Source organism: Bufo gargarizans, chromosome 3 (genome assembly GCF_014858855.1).
Source record: "Bufo gargarizans isolate SCDJY-AF-19 chromosome 3, ASM1485885v1, whole genome shotgun sequence".
Classification (NCBI taxonomy): Eukaryota; Metazoa; Chordata; class Amphibia; order Anura; family Bufonidae; genus Bufo; species Bufo gargarizans.
This window is the reverse complement of record NC_058082.1, coordinates 255155132-255173436: the sequence shown is the minus strand read 5'-3', so window position 1 is coordinate 255173436 and position 18305 is coordinate 255155132. Positions and strand designations below refer to the sequence as shown.

The following is an 18305-nucleotide window of genomic DNA, read 5'->3' as shown; positions in this document are numbered from 1 at the left end:
ACATCAAATCAACCATTAGTTTCTCAAAAAACAACAAATCCCCATCTCCACCCCCCATCCCCTGCTCCTAGGAGACACATCGCAATCCATCCCATTCCCCCCCCCCCAACCTCTTCATCCGCCACATTACTGCACCAGATCTCTCATCTAAGACCACCCCTCCTCCCCTCCTCCAACCCCACCACCACCACCACAAGAAAGCATATAAAAAACAACTGCTTAAATATTATTCTGATCAAGCCAATCTGTCACACGGTCAGGTGTAAAAAAGAATGAGTTTCTCCATTGAAAATTATCCGAAATTTAGCTGGATAAACAAATGAGTACTTAATGTCCCTTTCTTGCAGCCGTTTCTTTTATTTAACACTATGATCTTGCAACCCTTTTTGACCTACTCTTGTGATTACATTAGGAGATTTCAAAAACTGATAATTTTTTGACGATTCAAGAGGCTTCTGTCCCGTTTTCCCTTTCCCTTTCTATTTTTTTTTCTTTCCTTCCTTTCTCCCTTCTGTTTTTTTTCTTTCTTCTCTTTTCCCCTTCCTCTTTTTTCCCCTTTCTTTCTCCCCTTCTTCTTCTTCTTTTTTTTCTTTCTCTCCTTTCTTCTCTCCCCCCCTTTCTCTCTCATTCCCCCCTTTTTAACTTATCAACTTTTTTCCACTTTAACAAGTCCACAGCGCCAATTTTTCATCTTAATTAGGGAGAGTTTCTCTTATCTCATTCACTATATCATATTTCTCAGAGAAAAAAACGGAAAGAAAGGGGGGAACATGAACACGCAAAAAAAGGAAAAAGCCACACAAAAAATACAATAAAATAGGACCACTATGGGCAGATCTCACCAGTCTTCCTATATTGGTCAATGACACAGCGGAAGTTCATCTAGGGTAGCACCAACACTGGTCCAGTAGCAGAATGAAAAAACACCACAGCATAGAAGACCATAGAGGAGAGGAGGCAATCAGTAGCTGCTAACTGGTTATCAACAGAAGGACGGAGGAGGCACATACAGCAAGCGGAGGAGAAGTGGCTTAAACATGGAGACAGGAGTAGGAATGCTTCAAATGCATTCAAACATTCTTCAAGAGCCCGCACAAACAGACAGCAGAGAAAGCCAGCAAAAGCCAGAGAGGGCCGAGAACATCGTCCGTCCAGAAGCACCAATCAGGGATCCATAATTCAGTGCACGACACCCCCGCAGGTACCCATCAAGCTCGGGTGGCGTGCAGCTTCTTCAGCAGTTAGGAGCCGCTCCAGCTGGGAAGCTAGACCAAGCGCCGTGTGTGGCGAGGCAGAGGGAGAGGGGGGAGGGCACGACGCAGCCACACCTACGTCATCATGTCAGCCAGGGTGTGTATGACTTTTTGATTACTTTATTACATTCTTTGTGGGAGGTGAAGTAATAAAAAAACTGCAAATCGGCCATAAAGATTTTTTCATCGTTACGCAATTTCTTTTTTTTTTATTTTTATGTTTTCAGACATAGCAATTCCTATTATGTTATTTTTATTATTATTATTTATTGATTTGACTTTAATTTTTATACTTTTTATATATTTATGTTTTTAAAAACTTTATAAAACTTTTTTAGGCCCACAGGTGGACCTCAACAAGCAATCATTAGATTGCAATTTGTATAAAGTAATGGAATTTTATCCTTTGCAACATCGGTATATACAAAGATCAGTATATTCCCAATACAGTGCTGCCGCCTGCAGGCCAGTAATACGCTTAGAAGCCTAGTACAAGCTCCAGCTTATTACTTCAACAGAACGCATTCCCCGATCTCAGCTCACATTTGACCACGGCATCTGAGGGGTTAAATTTCTATGATCGGCATTACCGCCCTGGGTGTCTGCTGTGTGAAACAACAGGCACCAGCTAGCTATGGCACATGTACATGCACAGCGGATGTTGGGAAGGGGTTAATTGAAATAGTTTGTGCTGTCTTGTATTTATATTTTTATTCTTGTTCTGAAGGATTCTGCAGGAAGTGACCTTATTCTGCATTTTATTATGTTTTCTTTTAGAATGTCTACCAACTTGATGAAAATGATCACTAGTTCATATGAAATAGCATTTGAGCCTATTTTTGCAATTCTGATGTTTCACTTTATATGGCAATAACATGCATTTACTTATTCAAGCGATTCTGATATTTTTTTGTGTGTGACATACTACAAGTTAGTGGTAAATTTGGGTCGATATGTTTTATCTTTATTTATTAAGAAAAATTCTAAATTTACAGAAATTTGGGCAAAATTTGCAATTTTCTAAAAATGAATTTCTCTGCTTATAGTTATTATTTAACATTTACAATATGTCTACTTTATGTTGTCATCATTTTGCAAATGTCATTTTTCGGATGTTAAAAGGCTTAGAATTTTAGAAGCAATATTTTACATTTTCAAGAAAAACTTTCAAAATCAACATTTTTAAAAGACCAGTTCTGAATTCACTTTCAGGGGCTTACATAATAGAAACCAACCAAAAATTACCTCATTTCATAAAATGCACCCCTAAAATTATTCAAAACTGATTTTAGAAACTGTGTTTAAAAACCATTTAGGTGTTCCACAGAGATGAAAACAAAATGGAGGTGAAATTTTATTTATTTTTATTTTCTGCAGTTTACAGAAACACCCCATATGTCTGGGGACACAGCAGGGCTCAGGAAGGAATGGAGCGCCTTATGGTTTTTGAAGGGCACATTTTGCTAGAATGCTTTTTGGGCACTATGTCTCATTTGGCCCTACAATGGAAACCCAAAAAGTGACCCCCATTTTGAAAACTAAAGGCCCCTAGAATTTTATCAAGGGGTGTAATATTATAGAATTTAAAAACACTTGGCTGTGAAAATAAAAAAAATACAGATTTGTTTTACAATAAAATAGGTTTAGGCCCAAAGTTTTACATTTTTCAAGGGGTAACAGGAGAAAATCAGCCCTCAATGTATTACTTATTTTTTGCTGAATATGGAAACACCCCATATATGGTAATAAACTGCTGTTTAGGCACACTGCAGGATTCAAAAGGCAAGGAGTGCCATATGGTTTTTGGAGGGCAGATGTTGCTGGAATGGTTTTTAGTTGCCGTGTTACATTAGAAGAGACCCTGAGGTAACTATACAGTGGAAACTCCTAAGAAACGACCCCATTTTGGAAACTACACTCTTCAAGGAATTTATTGAGGGGTTTAGTGAGTGCTTTACCCTGCAGGCTTTTTTAAAGAATTTACAAGTACTTATTTGTGAAAATGAAAAAAATAATTTCTTCAAATAAAATGTTGCTTTGGAAACAGATTTTTCAGTTTCACAAGTGGCAATAGCAGAAAATGCACCCTAAATTTTGGAACATTTTTCTGCGTACAGCAATAGGACCTATGTGGTCAGTGTTGGGTTCAGAAGGCCTAGTTTGGTGATTTATATAGCACCGGTTGACAACTGTAGATGTTCTGCGCTGAAGTTAAAAAAAATGACCCCAAGTTAAAATGCATACCTGTCACATAATTTGCCAAGATGTGTAGTGCACAACAATTAATGCACAGCAAATGGTGAAAAGTAAAAATTGCAATTTTTCCACAGATTTTTGCCATTTCTGTGCTTAATATGTTGTGCCCATCATGTGTCAGTGTGAAAAGCAAGCCCTCTTATTATTGTGCTATGCTTTCTGGTTTTAATACCACCCTACATGTGTCGCTAATCTTTTGCCTGGACATACAACAGGACTCAGGAGTAAAAGAGCATCATGTGCATTTGAGGCCCAATGTGGTGATTTTCACATTTTGCGCTGACAAATGTAGAGGCTCTGGGGTAAAATAATAAATAGAACACCCAAGAAGTGACCTAATTTTGTAAACTTTACCCTTCCAGGTATTTATTATGGGGTGTAATGAAGCTTTTGACCCCACAGGTGTTTTGCAAAAATGAATGCACAGCAAATGGTGCAAAGTTAAAATTGCTATTTTTCTACAGATATGACAATTCAGTGCCCAATATTTTGTGCCCATCATGTGCATCAAATGTAAGCCCTCTTATTATCATGCTATATTTCCTACATGTGACCCCAATCTTTTGACTCAACATATGATAGGGCTCAGGAGTAAAAGAGCATCAAGCACATATTGAGGCCCAATGTGGTAATTACAGCAGATTGTGCTGAAAAATGTAGAGGCTCTGGGGTGAAATAATAAATGGAACCTCTGAGAAGTGACTACATTTTGGAAACTACGGCCTGGAAATTATTTATGAAGGGTTGTAGTGAGTATTTTGACATCCCAGGTATTTTGTATAAATAAATATGTAGGGGACGATGCAAAATGAAAATTGAGATTTTTCCACAGATATGGCATTTTAGTTCCCAATATGCTGTGCCCAGCTTGTGCCATTTGTAACACACCACACTGCTTAAATTGTTAGGCTACTTTCACACTTGCATTTGGTGCGGATCCGTCAACCGTCAACCGTCAACTTCAGCTCGGCCTGTTGCCGCTTCCCCACTGTAGTGCTACATTGCTTCCAGCTACCGACTGATGACTGACTAGTGCTGAAAAAGAATAATTCGGAGGTGGCGGAGGAGGAGAAAGGGAGTTTGGAGCCACTATCGTAGGTTCTGGTGGGAACCCTGATCGATGTAGGGTCCGCAATCCTTGGTGTCGGTAGCACCTGTGCCATCTCAGGGTACGACTCGCTCCCGGCCTCCACAACATTCACCCAGTGTGCCATCAGGGAAGTGTAGCGTCCCTGACCGAATGCACTTGTTCATGTGTCTGTGGTTAAGTGGACCTTCCCAGTAACTGCATTGGTCAGGGCACATGTGAGATATTATGGGACACATGTTGGTGAAAGGCGGGCACGACACAACTTGCAAAATAGTGGTGGCTGGAGACTAAGTAACGCGGAACGGCGGCCGACATCAGGCTGCGGAAGGCCTCAGTGTCCACAAGCCTAAATGGCAACATTCCCAGGGCCAGTAATTTGGAAAGCTGCACATTTAGTGCTATGGCCTGTGGGTGGGTGGCTGGGTATTTTTGCTGGCGTTCAAATGCCTGGAGTAAGGACATTTGGACGCTGCGCTGGGACACGGAAGTGGATGTGGTCGCTGATGGTGCTTGCGAAGGTCGAGATGCAGGGCGGGAGGCATCCGAACCTGAGCCTTTGACAGGGGATTGGCTAGCACGTAACACAGGTAAAGAGAAGGCAGTGGTGTGGCCCACAGATTGTGGACCATGGTGTTCGTCCCACTTATTACGGTGCTTGAATGCCATGTGGCGGATCATAGTGGTGGTGAGGTTGCTAGTTGTTCACACCCCGGCTCATTTTCGTATGGCACAGGTTGCAAACTATTCTAGTCCTCACTTTCCTCAAAAAATCGCCATACTGCGGAACATCTACCTCTTGGCAAGGGAGATTTCAGCAAGGGGGTGCTCTGTGGAACAGATGCGGACCTGTTTGGTGTGGCCCGCCTTCTCCCTTTTGGCACCCCACTGCCTCTTCCAGCCTGTTGCGGTGCTGCAGACCCCTCCCCCTCTGTACTGCTGTCCTCGCTCGGCTTTCCACCTTCCCAGGTTGGGTCAGTAACCTCATCGTCCACCACCTCCTCTTCCACTTTCTCACTCTGATCATCCTCCTGATTTGTTGACCTAACCACTTCCTCAATGATTGAAAACTGTGTCTCATCCTCTTCATCAACCTCTAGAGACAGTAATTGCGGTTGACTCATTGGCAACTGTGTCTCATCATCATGCACCTCATTAAACACTAATTGCCGTTCCCCACCATCATGTTCTTGTGACTGTGGATGCTCAAGAGGTTGGGAATCAGGGCACAAGATCTCATGTCCCTCTTCAAGCGTGCTTGGCAAGAGGGCCAAATCAAGTAATGGCGATGAAAAGAGGTCCCCGGAATATCCAAGTGTGAGATCACTTGTATGGCCAGACTGTATATGGTGGGAGGAAGGAAGATCAGGGTGAGGATTGTGTTGACCAGACTCCTGGCTACTGAGACTGGACTTGGTGGAAGACAGGGTGGTGCTTAACCGACTGGAAGCCTTATCTGCTGCAATCCAACTGGCCACCTGCTCGCACTGGGCTGACTTTGCGAGCGTTGTCCTGCGCTGCCCTGCAAACTGGGACATGAAGCTAGGTATCGTGGATGATTGTTTTTCTTGTGCTCTTGCAGCAGGCAGTTTCTCTGCGCCCGACCATGGCCTCTGCGTGCACCATAAGCATCACGGCCACTTCCTTACTGCTCGCCTTCTTCCTTTTAAATGTGATATATGCTTGAATGTATGTCACACGTACAGTAGCATAAGATTTGGAAGTGTATGCGCAAACAAATTTACAAAGGTATTTGTGATGAGGAAACGTTATACAGGACAGGTACCACAGGTAATGTCACTGTTCGCAGTGTCTACGGAAAAAGTACACTGGAAGTCACTGATATTTTAGGGATGTGCAACTTTAAGCAGGAGATATAGCGTGAATAATTAAACTGTCTGCAGCGGACAGCGACTATGGAAAAAGTACACTGGATGTCACTGATATTTTAGGGATGCGCACACTTTAAACAGGAGATGTGGCGCGGATAATTTAAGTGTCCTCAGCGGACACCGTCTATGGAAAAAGTACACTGGATGTTACTGATATTTTAGGGATGCGCACACTTTAAGCAGGAGATATGGCGCAAATAATTTTACTGTCTACAGCGGACAGCGACTACGGAAAAAGTACACTGTATGTCATTGATATTTTAGGGATGCGCACACTTTACACTGGAGATGTGGCACGAATAATTTAACTGTCCGCAGCGGTCTATTACACTGTATTTAGCCCAGGATGCACTAAAAATATATATTGCTGCTGTCACACACAATAGTTCTTAAAAGGACTTTTGGGTCTCTGAAAATGTTTTTGTATAAAAATCTTCCCATCCCATAAAACATGGCATCATTAGTATTTCTATTGGAGAGTCCATTGTTATAAGTTTATTCATATATATAGTCATACTATTGCATCTGCATGCCTCCTTATAGAAATATGGAAGTATAGTAGGGCCCCACAGAAGTATATGCGTGCCCTATTACAGCTCAGAGTATGGTTAACAAATTACTTTAGCTGCAGTTTGTGCAACTTTGGAGTGAAACAACTCAGTAATGAGACTGACAACTGATGAACATGTCATATATAGAGAGTCGGACTGGGATTCCTTGGGACCACCAGAGGAAATTATTCGAGGGGCCCAACCCCCATATAATCAATGAAATGTAATTGGTTTAATTTGATAGAAATAGATCATAGTGGCAAGTTATTGGCTTCAAAGGCTCCACTTTTTTTTCTCCAGACCTTTGGGGCCTACTATGGTATCAGAGCCTTGGCCACCTGGGGATCCTCTAATACTCTGGTGGGCCAGTATGATGCTGCATATATACAAGTGTCCATATAGCCCTGGATAAAGATTCGATTAATAGACTCACTTAGGACAAATAACAGTGTAAACATAACCAAGTACCATTTTATTTGTATCTTTAGCATACTGTGTGGAGCTGCTGGTGCCACTGGTGATAATTTCATTGGCTTTCATATTATCGTTAATGATTAATATTGCACAGTGTGCAAAAAAACACAGAAAAGGTAAGTCTTTATTTAACATTTACTTTAGACAATGTATTACACTGTACTTTCTCACTATTTTCCAGATTTATATTTGCTGTCAGTGCATATGAAAATATTTATAAACATCCAGAGGCTGAAGAGATGTACAGACCTAATACTTTGTATACAATTGTATCCAGTCTAGATTACGTCTCTAAGATATGTGTAGACTAGATACAAATTCTCAGCCATGAGAGTTATTATGGCGATGGGTAGGATCCAGCTGGTTCTCCCTGGTTCTGCCAAACAGGTTGCTAAAATTACAGCTTGTTTGCAGAACTGGGGAGAAGCAGTGCTCCCGATATGGTCCAGCAGTTTTTATTTTATCCGCAGTGCCACAGCTGATTACAGCTCCCAAGTTGCTCCTGCACTTACAATAGAACTAGTGTTGTAACTCCTCCTGCTGAAGGTCTGTTCCGAATGAGAAGGAGACAGCTCACAGTTTATCCATGTTGTTTCCTCTTTCTCCCACCTCCTCCTATAGCTGTTCTTGAGATGAGATCCGCAGTACTGGCACAGCATTTGTCCATCACTGCCTCTTGTTCTGTATTTGCAGGCTGTTTACAGTGACATACAGTGGTTCATGAACATTTGTAAACCCTTTAGAATTTTCTACATTTTTGCATAAATTTGACCTAAAACCACATCAGTTTTTCAAAGTCTTAAAAGTTGATAAATATGACCAAATCAAACAAATGAGTCAAAATATTAGACATGATCATTAATTTATTGAGAAAAATGATCCAGTATCATACATCTGTGAGTGGAAAAAGTATGTGAACCTTTAATTTCAGTATCCCTTGTGTGGCAATAACTGCAACGAAACATTTCCGGTAGTTGTTGATTAGTCCTGCATATTGGCTTGGAGGAATTTTAGCCCATTCATCCATAAAAGTTTAAATTCTGTTATTGTTTCCTCCCATGAACTGCTCACTTCACGTCCTTCCACAACATTTCTATTGGATTACAGATGTATTCTGCTTGTTAAAAGTTATCCCCTATCCAGAGGATAGGGGTAATAACAATTGCTGGGGCTCCCACAACAATAGAGCACCAGGTCAGGTACCTGAACTTCCGCTCCATTTATTTCTATGGGAGTTCCTTAAATAGCTGAGCACCATACTCGGTTGTCTTAAAGGGAGTCTTTCACCTAATCTGAGCGTTTTAGACAACATGGTCTCTTTGACCCTCATTACAATGTTATCTTTGTTTTATGTGTCCCTCGATCAAATATTGAAAAAAACACTTTTTAAACGTATGTAAATGAGCTTCTAAAGGTGCCCAGGGGCGGCGATACTGGGCGATGTGCCCAGAAAAACACACCTCTTTCAGCCCTCTGGCCCGCCCTTCTGTCTTATTATTACCTCCTCCTCTGCCTCCAGCCGGTGGACGTCACAAGCGACAAGAGAAGAAGTCAGGCTGGGAACTGGCCCGCACCTGCGCAATACTCTGCCCATTATGGGCAGAGGAACAGCTTTTCATATTGCGCATGCATCGGTTGACTGTCTTTAGTTGGCCGGCGCATGCGCAATATGAAAAGCTGCTCCTCTGCTCATAATGGGCAGAGCAGTGTGCAGGTGCGGTCCAGTTCCCAGCCTGACTTCTCTTGCCACTTGTGACGTTCGCCGGTTGGAGGCAGAGCAGGAGGTAATAATAGGACAGAAGGGTGGGCCAGAGGGCTGAAAGAGGTGTGTTTTTCTGGGTACAGTAACGCCGCCCCTGGGCACCTTCAGAAGATCATTTGCATACGTTTAAAAAGTGTTTTTTTTTCAATATCTGGATGAGGGACACATAAAACAAAGGTAACATTGTAATGAGGGTCAAAGGTCTAAAACGCTCAGATTAGGTGAAAGACTCCCTTTAAGAACTCCAGTAGAGATGAATGCAGCGGCAGTTTGCCTGCTCGATCTGATGCTGTGTTTATTTCAGGGGGTACGGAGTACCCGTTTTCGTGATTGGTGAGGGTCCCAGTGGTAGGACCCCCACTGATCTAATACTGGATAGGGAATAACTTGTAACAACCGTAATATCCCTTTAAGTTCAAGAGGACTTAAAAGAGTTGGCAACTTTGTTACATGTTGTGCTTACTTACATATATTCTGTGGCAGCTTCTGTTATTCTGTGGTTTGCATCCCTGTCTTTTTTGGCCTCTTTTTGGCTGGGGCTACAGCGCTGGCCCCTCTTATAGACGTCATTCAAAATGGTTCCTGTCCCAAACCCCCATCTTCACGTCTGTGCGTGCTCCCCCTATCTGCTCTAATGCACTGCTCTTATCTGCTCTAGTGCTCACTCCTATTCAGCACCTGTGGGTCTATCCTCGTCTTTATGATGCTGGCCAATGCGGTTGTACTGTGCAGGCAACGATTCCCGGCATCTTCTTTTCCCTGCGCAGTACAACCACATTATAAAGAAGAGGATAATGATCCACAGGTGCTGAATAGGAGAGAGCACTGGAGTACCGAATGCCAGTGCGCACGCTCCAGTCTGAAGCCGGGCGAGATAGATAGTAGGGGGACATCTGCGGCATAAAAAAACTTCCACAGTGCAGGCGCAGCACTCTGGACATGGAGTCTGCACATTAGAGCAGATAGGAGGAGCACGCACAGCCGTAAAGATGGGGGTTTGTGAGAGGAACCATTTTGAATGACGTCTATAAGGGGGGCCAGCGCTGCCAACACAATGCACGTACACTTTATACAGGAGCAGCCAAAGGCCCAAAAAAAAAAAAAAAAGAACAGGGATGCAAACACCACAAGATAACAGAAGCTGCCCAGAATATATGTAAATAAGCATAACATGTAACAAAGTGGCCACTAGCCAACCCCTTTAAAGTGGACTTACTGTGGTGTGGTGCCCAAACCACATATCTTCTCCTTTTTGACACAATCTAACTGAATGGTCTATGCCTGCCTATGAATGTGCACATATAAATCTATAAGTAATGGATGTTTTTAATTTTTATGTGGGGTAACCTCAAAATGTATAGGAAAGCACTGTTGCTTTCAAAAAAATGTATTTGAATTGAAGGTTAATATATAGTTACATAGTAATTACATAGTTAATATGGTTGAAAAAAGACATACGTCCATCAAGCTCAACCAAGGATGGGAGGGGACATTTTAGAAAAAGGGGAGTGAGACCCAACTTTCATATAATGTATGAAATCGGTCATTAGGTTAGGAATATTTTTTTTAGGTGCACTACACAGCGGACATCTTGCACGCAAAGTAGGGAACCTGTTCAAAATTTGAATCTCTTCGCTGATTAGGGTCTACATGGTCTTCTACACCCTGGGGGTACTGTGACATGTGCATGTTTTTCCTGCAGTCTTTGAAAACATACCCGGAGTGAATTTAAAACAGCAGAGAACTTGTATTTCTTTTATAAATTCTCTTCTTTTATAATCCACTCATGATTTTGGCTTAAAACAACTGCATCATAAAGCTTGCAAATGTGGCATCACCCTGGATGGTCACATACAATGATACATGTTACTTAGGCCTCTTACACATGACTGTATGCCCTCTGAGACATACGGTCCGTGAGCGGGCCATATGTCCCAGAGCGGCATTGATCGTGCGCATAGCAGTACACACAGGGCCGGTGCAAGGATTTTTGCCAACACAAGCAAAGCTACATTTTGGTGCACCCCCCCAGCAGCTCACCTGGCCCTGGTCCCGTCTGCAGCAGCTGGCTTCTCCTCTGTGTGGTCCTGGTATCTTTGCTCTGCCTCAGACAATCGCTGGTTTGAGGACCGTATTTTTCGCCCTCTAAAAAGCACCTAGGTTTTAGAGGAGAACAATAAAAAAAAAATATTCCATTACACCTCAGGTCAGACCAGCAATCAGACCCCCAATGTTAATCAGACCTCAGATCAGCCCCCCAATGCCTCAGATCAGCCCCCCATGTCAGCCACCAGCCCCCTATGTCAGCCATAAGCCCCCATGTCACATTTCACCACCTCAATGTCACATTTCTCACCCCTCCCTGTCAAATCACCTGTGTCACATCAGCCCTCACATTTCTCGCCCCTCCATCCATATTGTCAAATTTATCCCCCTCCATCCATGTTGCCACATTTCTCCCCCTCCATCCATGTTGTCACATTTCTCCCCCTCCATCCATGTTGCCACATTTCTCCCCCCTCCATCCATGTTGTCACATTTCTTCCCCCTCCATCTATGTTGTCACATTTCTCCCCCTCATCCATGTTGTCACATTTCTCCCCCTCCATCCATGTTGTCACATTTCTCCCCCTCCATCCATGTTGCCACATTTCTCCCCCTTCCATCCATGTTGACACATTTCTCCCCCTCCATCCATGTTGTTACATTTCTCCCCCTCCATCCATGTTGCCACATTTCTCCCCCCTCCATCCATGTTGTCACATTTATCCCCCCTCCATCCATGTTGTCACATTTCTCCCCCTCCATCCATGTTGCCACATTTCTCCCCCTTCCATCCATGTTGCCACATTTCTCCCCCTTCCATCCATGTTGACACATTTCTCCCCCTCCATCCATGTTGTTACATTTCTCCCCCTCCATCCATGTTGCCACATTTCTCCCCCCTCCATCCACGTTGTCACATTTCTCCCCCCTCCATCCACGTTGTCACATTTCTCCCCCCTCCATCCATGTTGTCACATTTCTTCCCCCTCCATCCATGTTGACATATTTCTCCCCCTCCATCCATGTTGTCACATTTCTCTTCCCCCCCATGGCACATCAACCAACCCGGCCCCATCCATGATCACATCATCACCCCCTATTGTGTCACATATCTCCCCCCCATGGCACATCATCCTCCCTGGCCGACCCTCCCTGGCCCAGGCCCCATTCCCATGTCACAGTCACATGAGACTACAGAGTACAACTGTACAGACATTTACATTGTCCCCCCTCCCTCCATCATGTCATGGTCACCCCCCCCCCAATATTAATGATTGTTGTTGTATAATAATTTTCTTAAAAAAACATGTATGCGGTGCGCTCAGCCTCTGGCGCTAGTGCGCCAGCGCTCATCTCATCATTGATAACCTACCCTAACACACCTGTCCTGCTGGCTGCGTTTGCAATCTGGCTGATGGCTGTGTGAGTCAGACAAAGTCAGTCAGCTCGCCTCTAGTCCCTGCTTCCTGCCGCCGCGGTGCCACTCACCAGTCACGCCCTCCTCGCCTGAGCCCACGTGACCGTGTTGCCGCCATACGCAGGCTGGGCGGGCGGGCGGGCGGCGACGCTGCGGCACAAATTCAATCGCAAGTAAGTGATAAAAAAAAAAAGGTCATTCAATCTTCCGCCCTCCCCTTCTCTGCGCAGGGCGCGCCCTAAGGCAGCCGCTTGGTCTGCCTTATGGTAGCGCAGGCCCTGAGTACACAGTATCATAGATTACAATGATGCTGTTGACGTTGGGCCACCCGCGGGGCTATTGTCCCACACTCATATGATTTTATGAGTGCAGGACAATAGTCCCACGGGCGGCCCAACGTGCACAGCATCATTGTGTAATCTATGATGCTGTGTACTCCAGAGCGCACGATCAATGCCGCTCCGGGACATATGGCCCGCTCACGGACCGTATGTCTCGGAGGCCATACGGTCATGTGCAAGAGGCCTTACAGTGTAGCTAAGAGAAATTGTTGAGCGAACTTTGCTACTTTTGGTCAGATAAGAGAATAAAGAAATCTTCTATGCAAACACAATCTGCCTAAAAATTTGCACAGGAAATCTGCATACACTACACTGCTATGTGCATGTACGGATCTTTCCTGTTTAAGTGTATAAGAGCGAGCTGTCCCATAGAAGTGAATGGGGCGGCTTGTAATTACACCGGCTCACCGCTGTGATGCTGATGGTGAGCAGGTTAAAGGGGTTGTCCGAGTTCAGAGCTGAATCGCGCAGGACAATGGCATTTTCTGGAGTTCCGGTGACGGAATGGGCTCTTCTTAGGGCTGCCAGGCGGAGGCTTCTGCCCAGCAGTGAGCCCGGTGACATCGCTGGCACTGATGGGGGGGGCTTTAGCGCTGCCCCAGCCTGTAAAACGGGTGATGTCACCGAACACACTGCTGGGTGGAAGCCTCCGGCAGCGTGTTATTGTAAATTATAGAGCCCAAGCCCTGCGCTATCCAGTGCAGGGCAAGGGAGCGCATCAGATCATGAACTGCTCCGATGTTAACATCAGGGGGGCTGCCTGGGTGAAATTATGGGTATGTCTGGGTCCAGCTCTGAACCCAGACAACCCCCTTAACAGTGAAGGGAAGGCTGCACTGCTACGATGGGCAGTCTTCTTTTCAACCAGCTGATTGGCTGGAGCTCTGGGTGTGGGACCCCGCCGATCTAATTTTGATGATCCATTCTGAGAATAGGTCTTGAATATTATTTTCCCGGAAAACTCCTTTAAGGCTCTATTCATACTGAGTTTGGTGCATTTTCTTTTTCACTCCTCTAAATAGTATGGTCAGCTGTATGTGAAAAATGTATGGGTAGAATTGTGTGGCAGACCAAGATTTTAAATTATGTCAATAAACACGTCCAGATATTAAACTATGAAAGGGGTTGTACCAGGTGAGGAGTGCATGTAAGTGTGTGGATAATGTTTGTTTTAAAAGGACCAAAATTGGTTGAAAATAAAAATATAAAAGTATGCAACTCACTGATCCCCTACCTCTGTCATTCTGAGGCTGCTCTGGTTTCCAGGCCCACATCTGCCAGTGACTGCCTGAGTGGGCATTTCCAGCCGGGACTAAAAAGTAGATCGCAGTAGGGACTAGAGCAAAATTGAAACAGCAGCGGTTGGGGATTGATGAGGTAAGTAATCATTACTTTTTTTTAACCAATTGGGCCTTTTCAAAAATATCTTCCTTGGGCAACCCCTTTAAACTTATGCCAAAAGATAAATCTTTTCACATATGTTTGGGCCATAGAAAAATCCCAGAATATAAAGTTATCATTTTTTCTATCCAAAGCCAACCTAGGCCTTAAATATGGTATGAATAGAAGAAGCTTGTGTGCTGACCACTTGCTGTCCTTCTGGAAGCCTCATCTGATCTGTGGGGTAACTCTGCAGCAAGTATTAAATTTTTGCGTAGTGCCACTAAAAAAATCAATGATGTATTGCAATGCATGGATCTACCGTATTAGGTTTTCCAGTGCCACACAGGATTTATGTACCTTGTTATTAGAAATGCTGAAAGAGGGCTATTTCTGTATTAACTAAAAATGATCTGACCAAGAATTTAAAAATAACTTTAAAAAAAACTGACAATCCTTTAATATCCACATTTCCTAATTTTTCTATTTTATTTGAACACAGTAAAAGCTATGAAATATTGCAGCCAGGTCACCTTGAGGTATGTATTGTAATTATGGTATTTCATTGTTTTATTTCATTTTGTTATATAACAGTTGGGCTTGTGAGGAAGATTTTTTCTGAATATCTCAGTAAACATTTGCCTCAACACCACAATGTATGGTCTCACTATTCGAATGCTGCGCAAAAAGCAATTCTCTAATAAAGTTAATATTAGAATCCCATGCATGTCTGGATTAGGGGCATTCTGATACACATATACATGCTCAGTTCTCATAAGAGCAGAGCAGAACCGATGAAAGCTGAAGAGGCACAGTCAGTGGCATACCTTCAATGGAGTCTTAAACAGGATACAGCCACACTAGTCCATGGCTACATTCAATGGTGGACCACACAACTTATATAGGGCCCGGGACGGGGGGTGGCATTGTGCAATTTTTTCTCTACTCAACATGAAAACACTACATTTTCGTGCAGCTGGCACTAGGGGAGCTCAATGCAAAGAGATTATTACAGTTTCTCTGGTGATTGTATAAATTCTTATGCACTGAGCTCCCCCTAGTGCTGGCTTTTATTGCTATGAAATTGTGTTCTGGGCTGTATTCACATGGCCATTAGTGATGATCGAGCATGCTCGGCCGAACACCAATTCGGCACATGGCGGTGTTCGTCTGAATACTGCATCTACTTGAGCGCGATGCTTGAGTCTCCGCCCCGCACGTTTCTTGACTGTTGTGCAGCCAATAAACGTGCAGATAAGTAATGCCCTCACTGTAAAGCTGTACCCATGTTGACTGCTGGCATTACATTGATTGGATGGCCGGAACTCATCATCGGGTGCTATATAGCACCCAATGACGCATGTTTGGCTCATTCTTAGTCAGGGAGAACTGTGCTGAGGAAGGGACAGACAGTGTAGGGAGTGATTTAAGAATATTTTTACCACCAAAACGTTTCAGAGACCTTTTCAGAGCAATCTATATTTTTAGCGCACCCTGCGCTAAATTGCTCAAACTTTACATACCCAAAAGTCCTTCTAAGGACTATTGTGTGTGGCGGCAATATCTATTTTTAGCGCATCCTGCGCTGAATAGAATACAATAGTTAGGCCGCAGCAGACAGTGACATTAGCTGTGCCACATCTCCAGTGTAAAGTATGTGCATCCAAAATAAATCTGTGACATCCAGTGTCCTTTTTCTGTAGATGGCGTCCGCTGCGGAAAGTGACATTAGCTGCGCCACATCTCCAGCGTAAAGTGTGCGCACTCAAAAAATATCTGACATCCAGTTTTTCAGTAGACGTTGTCCGCTGCAGATAGTGGCATTAGCTGCGCCACATCTCCAGTGTAAAGTGTGCGCATCCCAAAAATATATGACATCCAGTGTACTTTTTTAAATAGACGGTGTCCGCTCCTGACAGTGACATTAGCTGTGCCACATCTCCTGTGTAAAGTGTGCACATCCAAAAACTATCTTTGACATACAGTGTCCTTTTTGACATAACCAGTGCCACATCTGCAGTGTGACGTGTGCGCTGAAAAAATGTATCAGTAACATACAGTGTCCTTTTTCCGTAGACGGTGTCCACTGCGGACATTGACATTAGCTGCGCCACATCTGCTGTGTAAAGTGTGCGCACCCGAAAAATATCTGTGACATACAGTGTACTTTGTCAATAGACGGTGTCTGCTTCTGATAGTGACATTACCAGGGCAACATCTGCAGTGTAATGTGTGCACTTAAAAAATTTATCTGTGACATACAGTGTACTTTTTTGCGTAGACCCTGTGGACAGTGACATTACCGGTGGTACCTCTCCTGTATAATGTTTCCTCATCCCAAATACCTGTGACATTCCCTGTAATTTTTCATTAGCCGCTGATGATAGCATTGACATTACCTGCAGGATATCTCCTGTGTGGCATTTCCACATCCCAAATACCTTTTTAAATTTGTTTGCAGATACACTTCTAAATCCTACGCTACTGCACGTGTAAGACTTTCAATCATAGATAACATTTAATATGAAGAAGGCGAGCAGTAAGGAACGTGGCAGTGGCCGTGATGCTGATGGTCCATGTAGAGGCCGTGGCCCTGGGAGCGGTGAAACTGTGCCTGCTGCCAGAGCACAAGAAAAACAATCATCCACGATACCTAACTTCATGTCCCAGTTTGCAGGGCGGCGCAGGACACCACTCTTGCAGTCAGACCAGTGCGACCAGGTGGTCGGTTAGATTGCAGCAGATAATGCTTCCAGTCAGTTAAGCACCACCCTGTCTTCCACCAAGTCCAGTCTCAGTAGCCAAGAGTCTGCTCAACCCAATCCCCACCCTGATCCTCCTTCCTCCCACCATGGATAGTCTGGGAAAACAAGTGATCCCACACTCGGATATTCTGAGAAGCTCTTTTCTGTGTTATTCCTTGAATTGGCCCTTTCGCCAAGCACGCTTGAAGACGGACAGATCTTGTGCCCTGATTCCCAGACTCTTGAGCATCCACAATCACAGGAAGATGACGGTGGGGAACGGCAATTACTGTTTAATGAGGTGGATGATGATGAGACACAGTTGCCAATAACTCAACAGCAACTACTGTTTCAAGAGGTTGATGAAGAGGATAAGATTCGGTTGTCAATCACTGAGGTAGTGGTTAGGTCAACAAGTCAGGATGATGATCAGAGTTAGTAAGTGGAAGAGGAGGTGGTAGACGATGAAGTCACTGACCCAACCTGGGAAGGTGGAAAGCCAAGTGAGGACAGCAGTACAGAGAGGGAGGGATCTGCAGCACCGCAACAGGCTGGAAGAGGTAGTTTGATGTCAAAAGAGAAAAGGCGGGCCACACCAAACAGGCCCACAATTGTTCCACAGAGCACCCCCTTGCGGAAAGGGGTATGTGTTCCTCAGTATGGCGCTTTGTTGAGGAAAGTGCGGACGACAAAAGAATAGTAGTTTGCAACCTGTGCCGTACCAAAATGAGCCAGGGCGTGAACACTAGCAACCTCACCACCACCAGCATGATCCGCCACATGGCATCCAAGCACCGTAATAAGTGGTATGAACGCCTTGGTCCACAATCTGTTTCTGCAGGTCACACAACTGCCTTCTCTTCCCCTGTGTTACATGCTGGACAATCCCCTATCAAAGGCGCAGGCCCGGATGCCTCCCGCCCTGCACCTGGACCTTCGCAAGCACCATCAGCGACCACATCCACTTCTGTGTCCCAGCGCAACGTCCAAATGTCCTTACCCCAGGCATTTGAATGCCAAGAAAATACTCAGCCACCCACCCACAGGCCATAGCACTAAATGCGCAGCTTTCCAAATTACTGGCCCCGGAAATGTTGCCATT

General features: G+C 44.3%; 1 protein-coding gene across 1 annotated transcript in view; it reads left to right on the top strand.

Annotated features, from left to right (window-relative positions):
- Nucleotides 1-18305, top strand: part of LOC122933230 (T-cell receptor-associated transmembrane adapter 1) — a 73054-nt gene that overhangs the window by 18466 nt on the left and 36283 nt on the right. Inside the window, 2 exon segments of the mRNA XM_044288090.1 lie at nt 7528-7629; nt 14962-14998. Of these exon segments, the coding sequence (XP_044144025.1) occupies nt 7528-7629; nt 14962-14998 (139 nt within the window).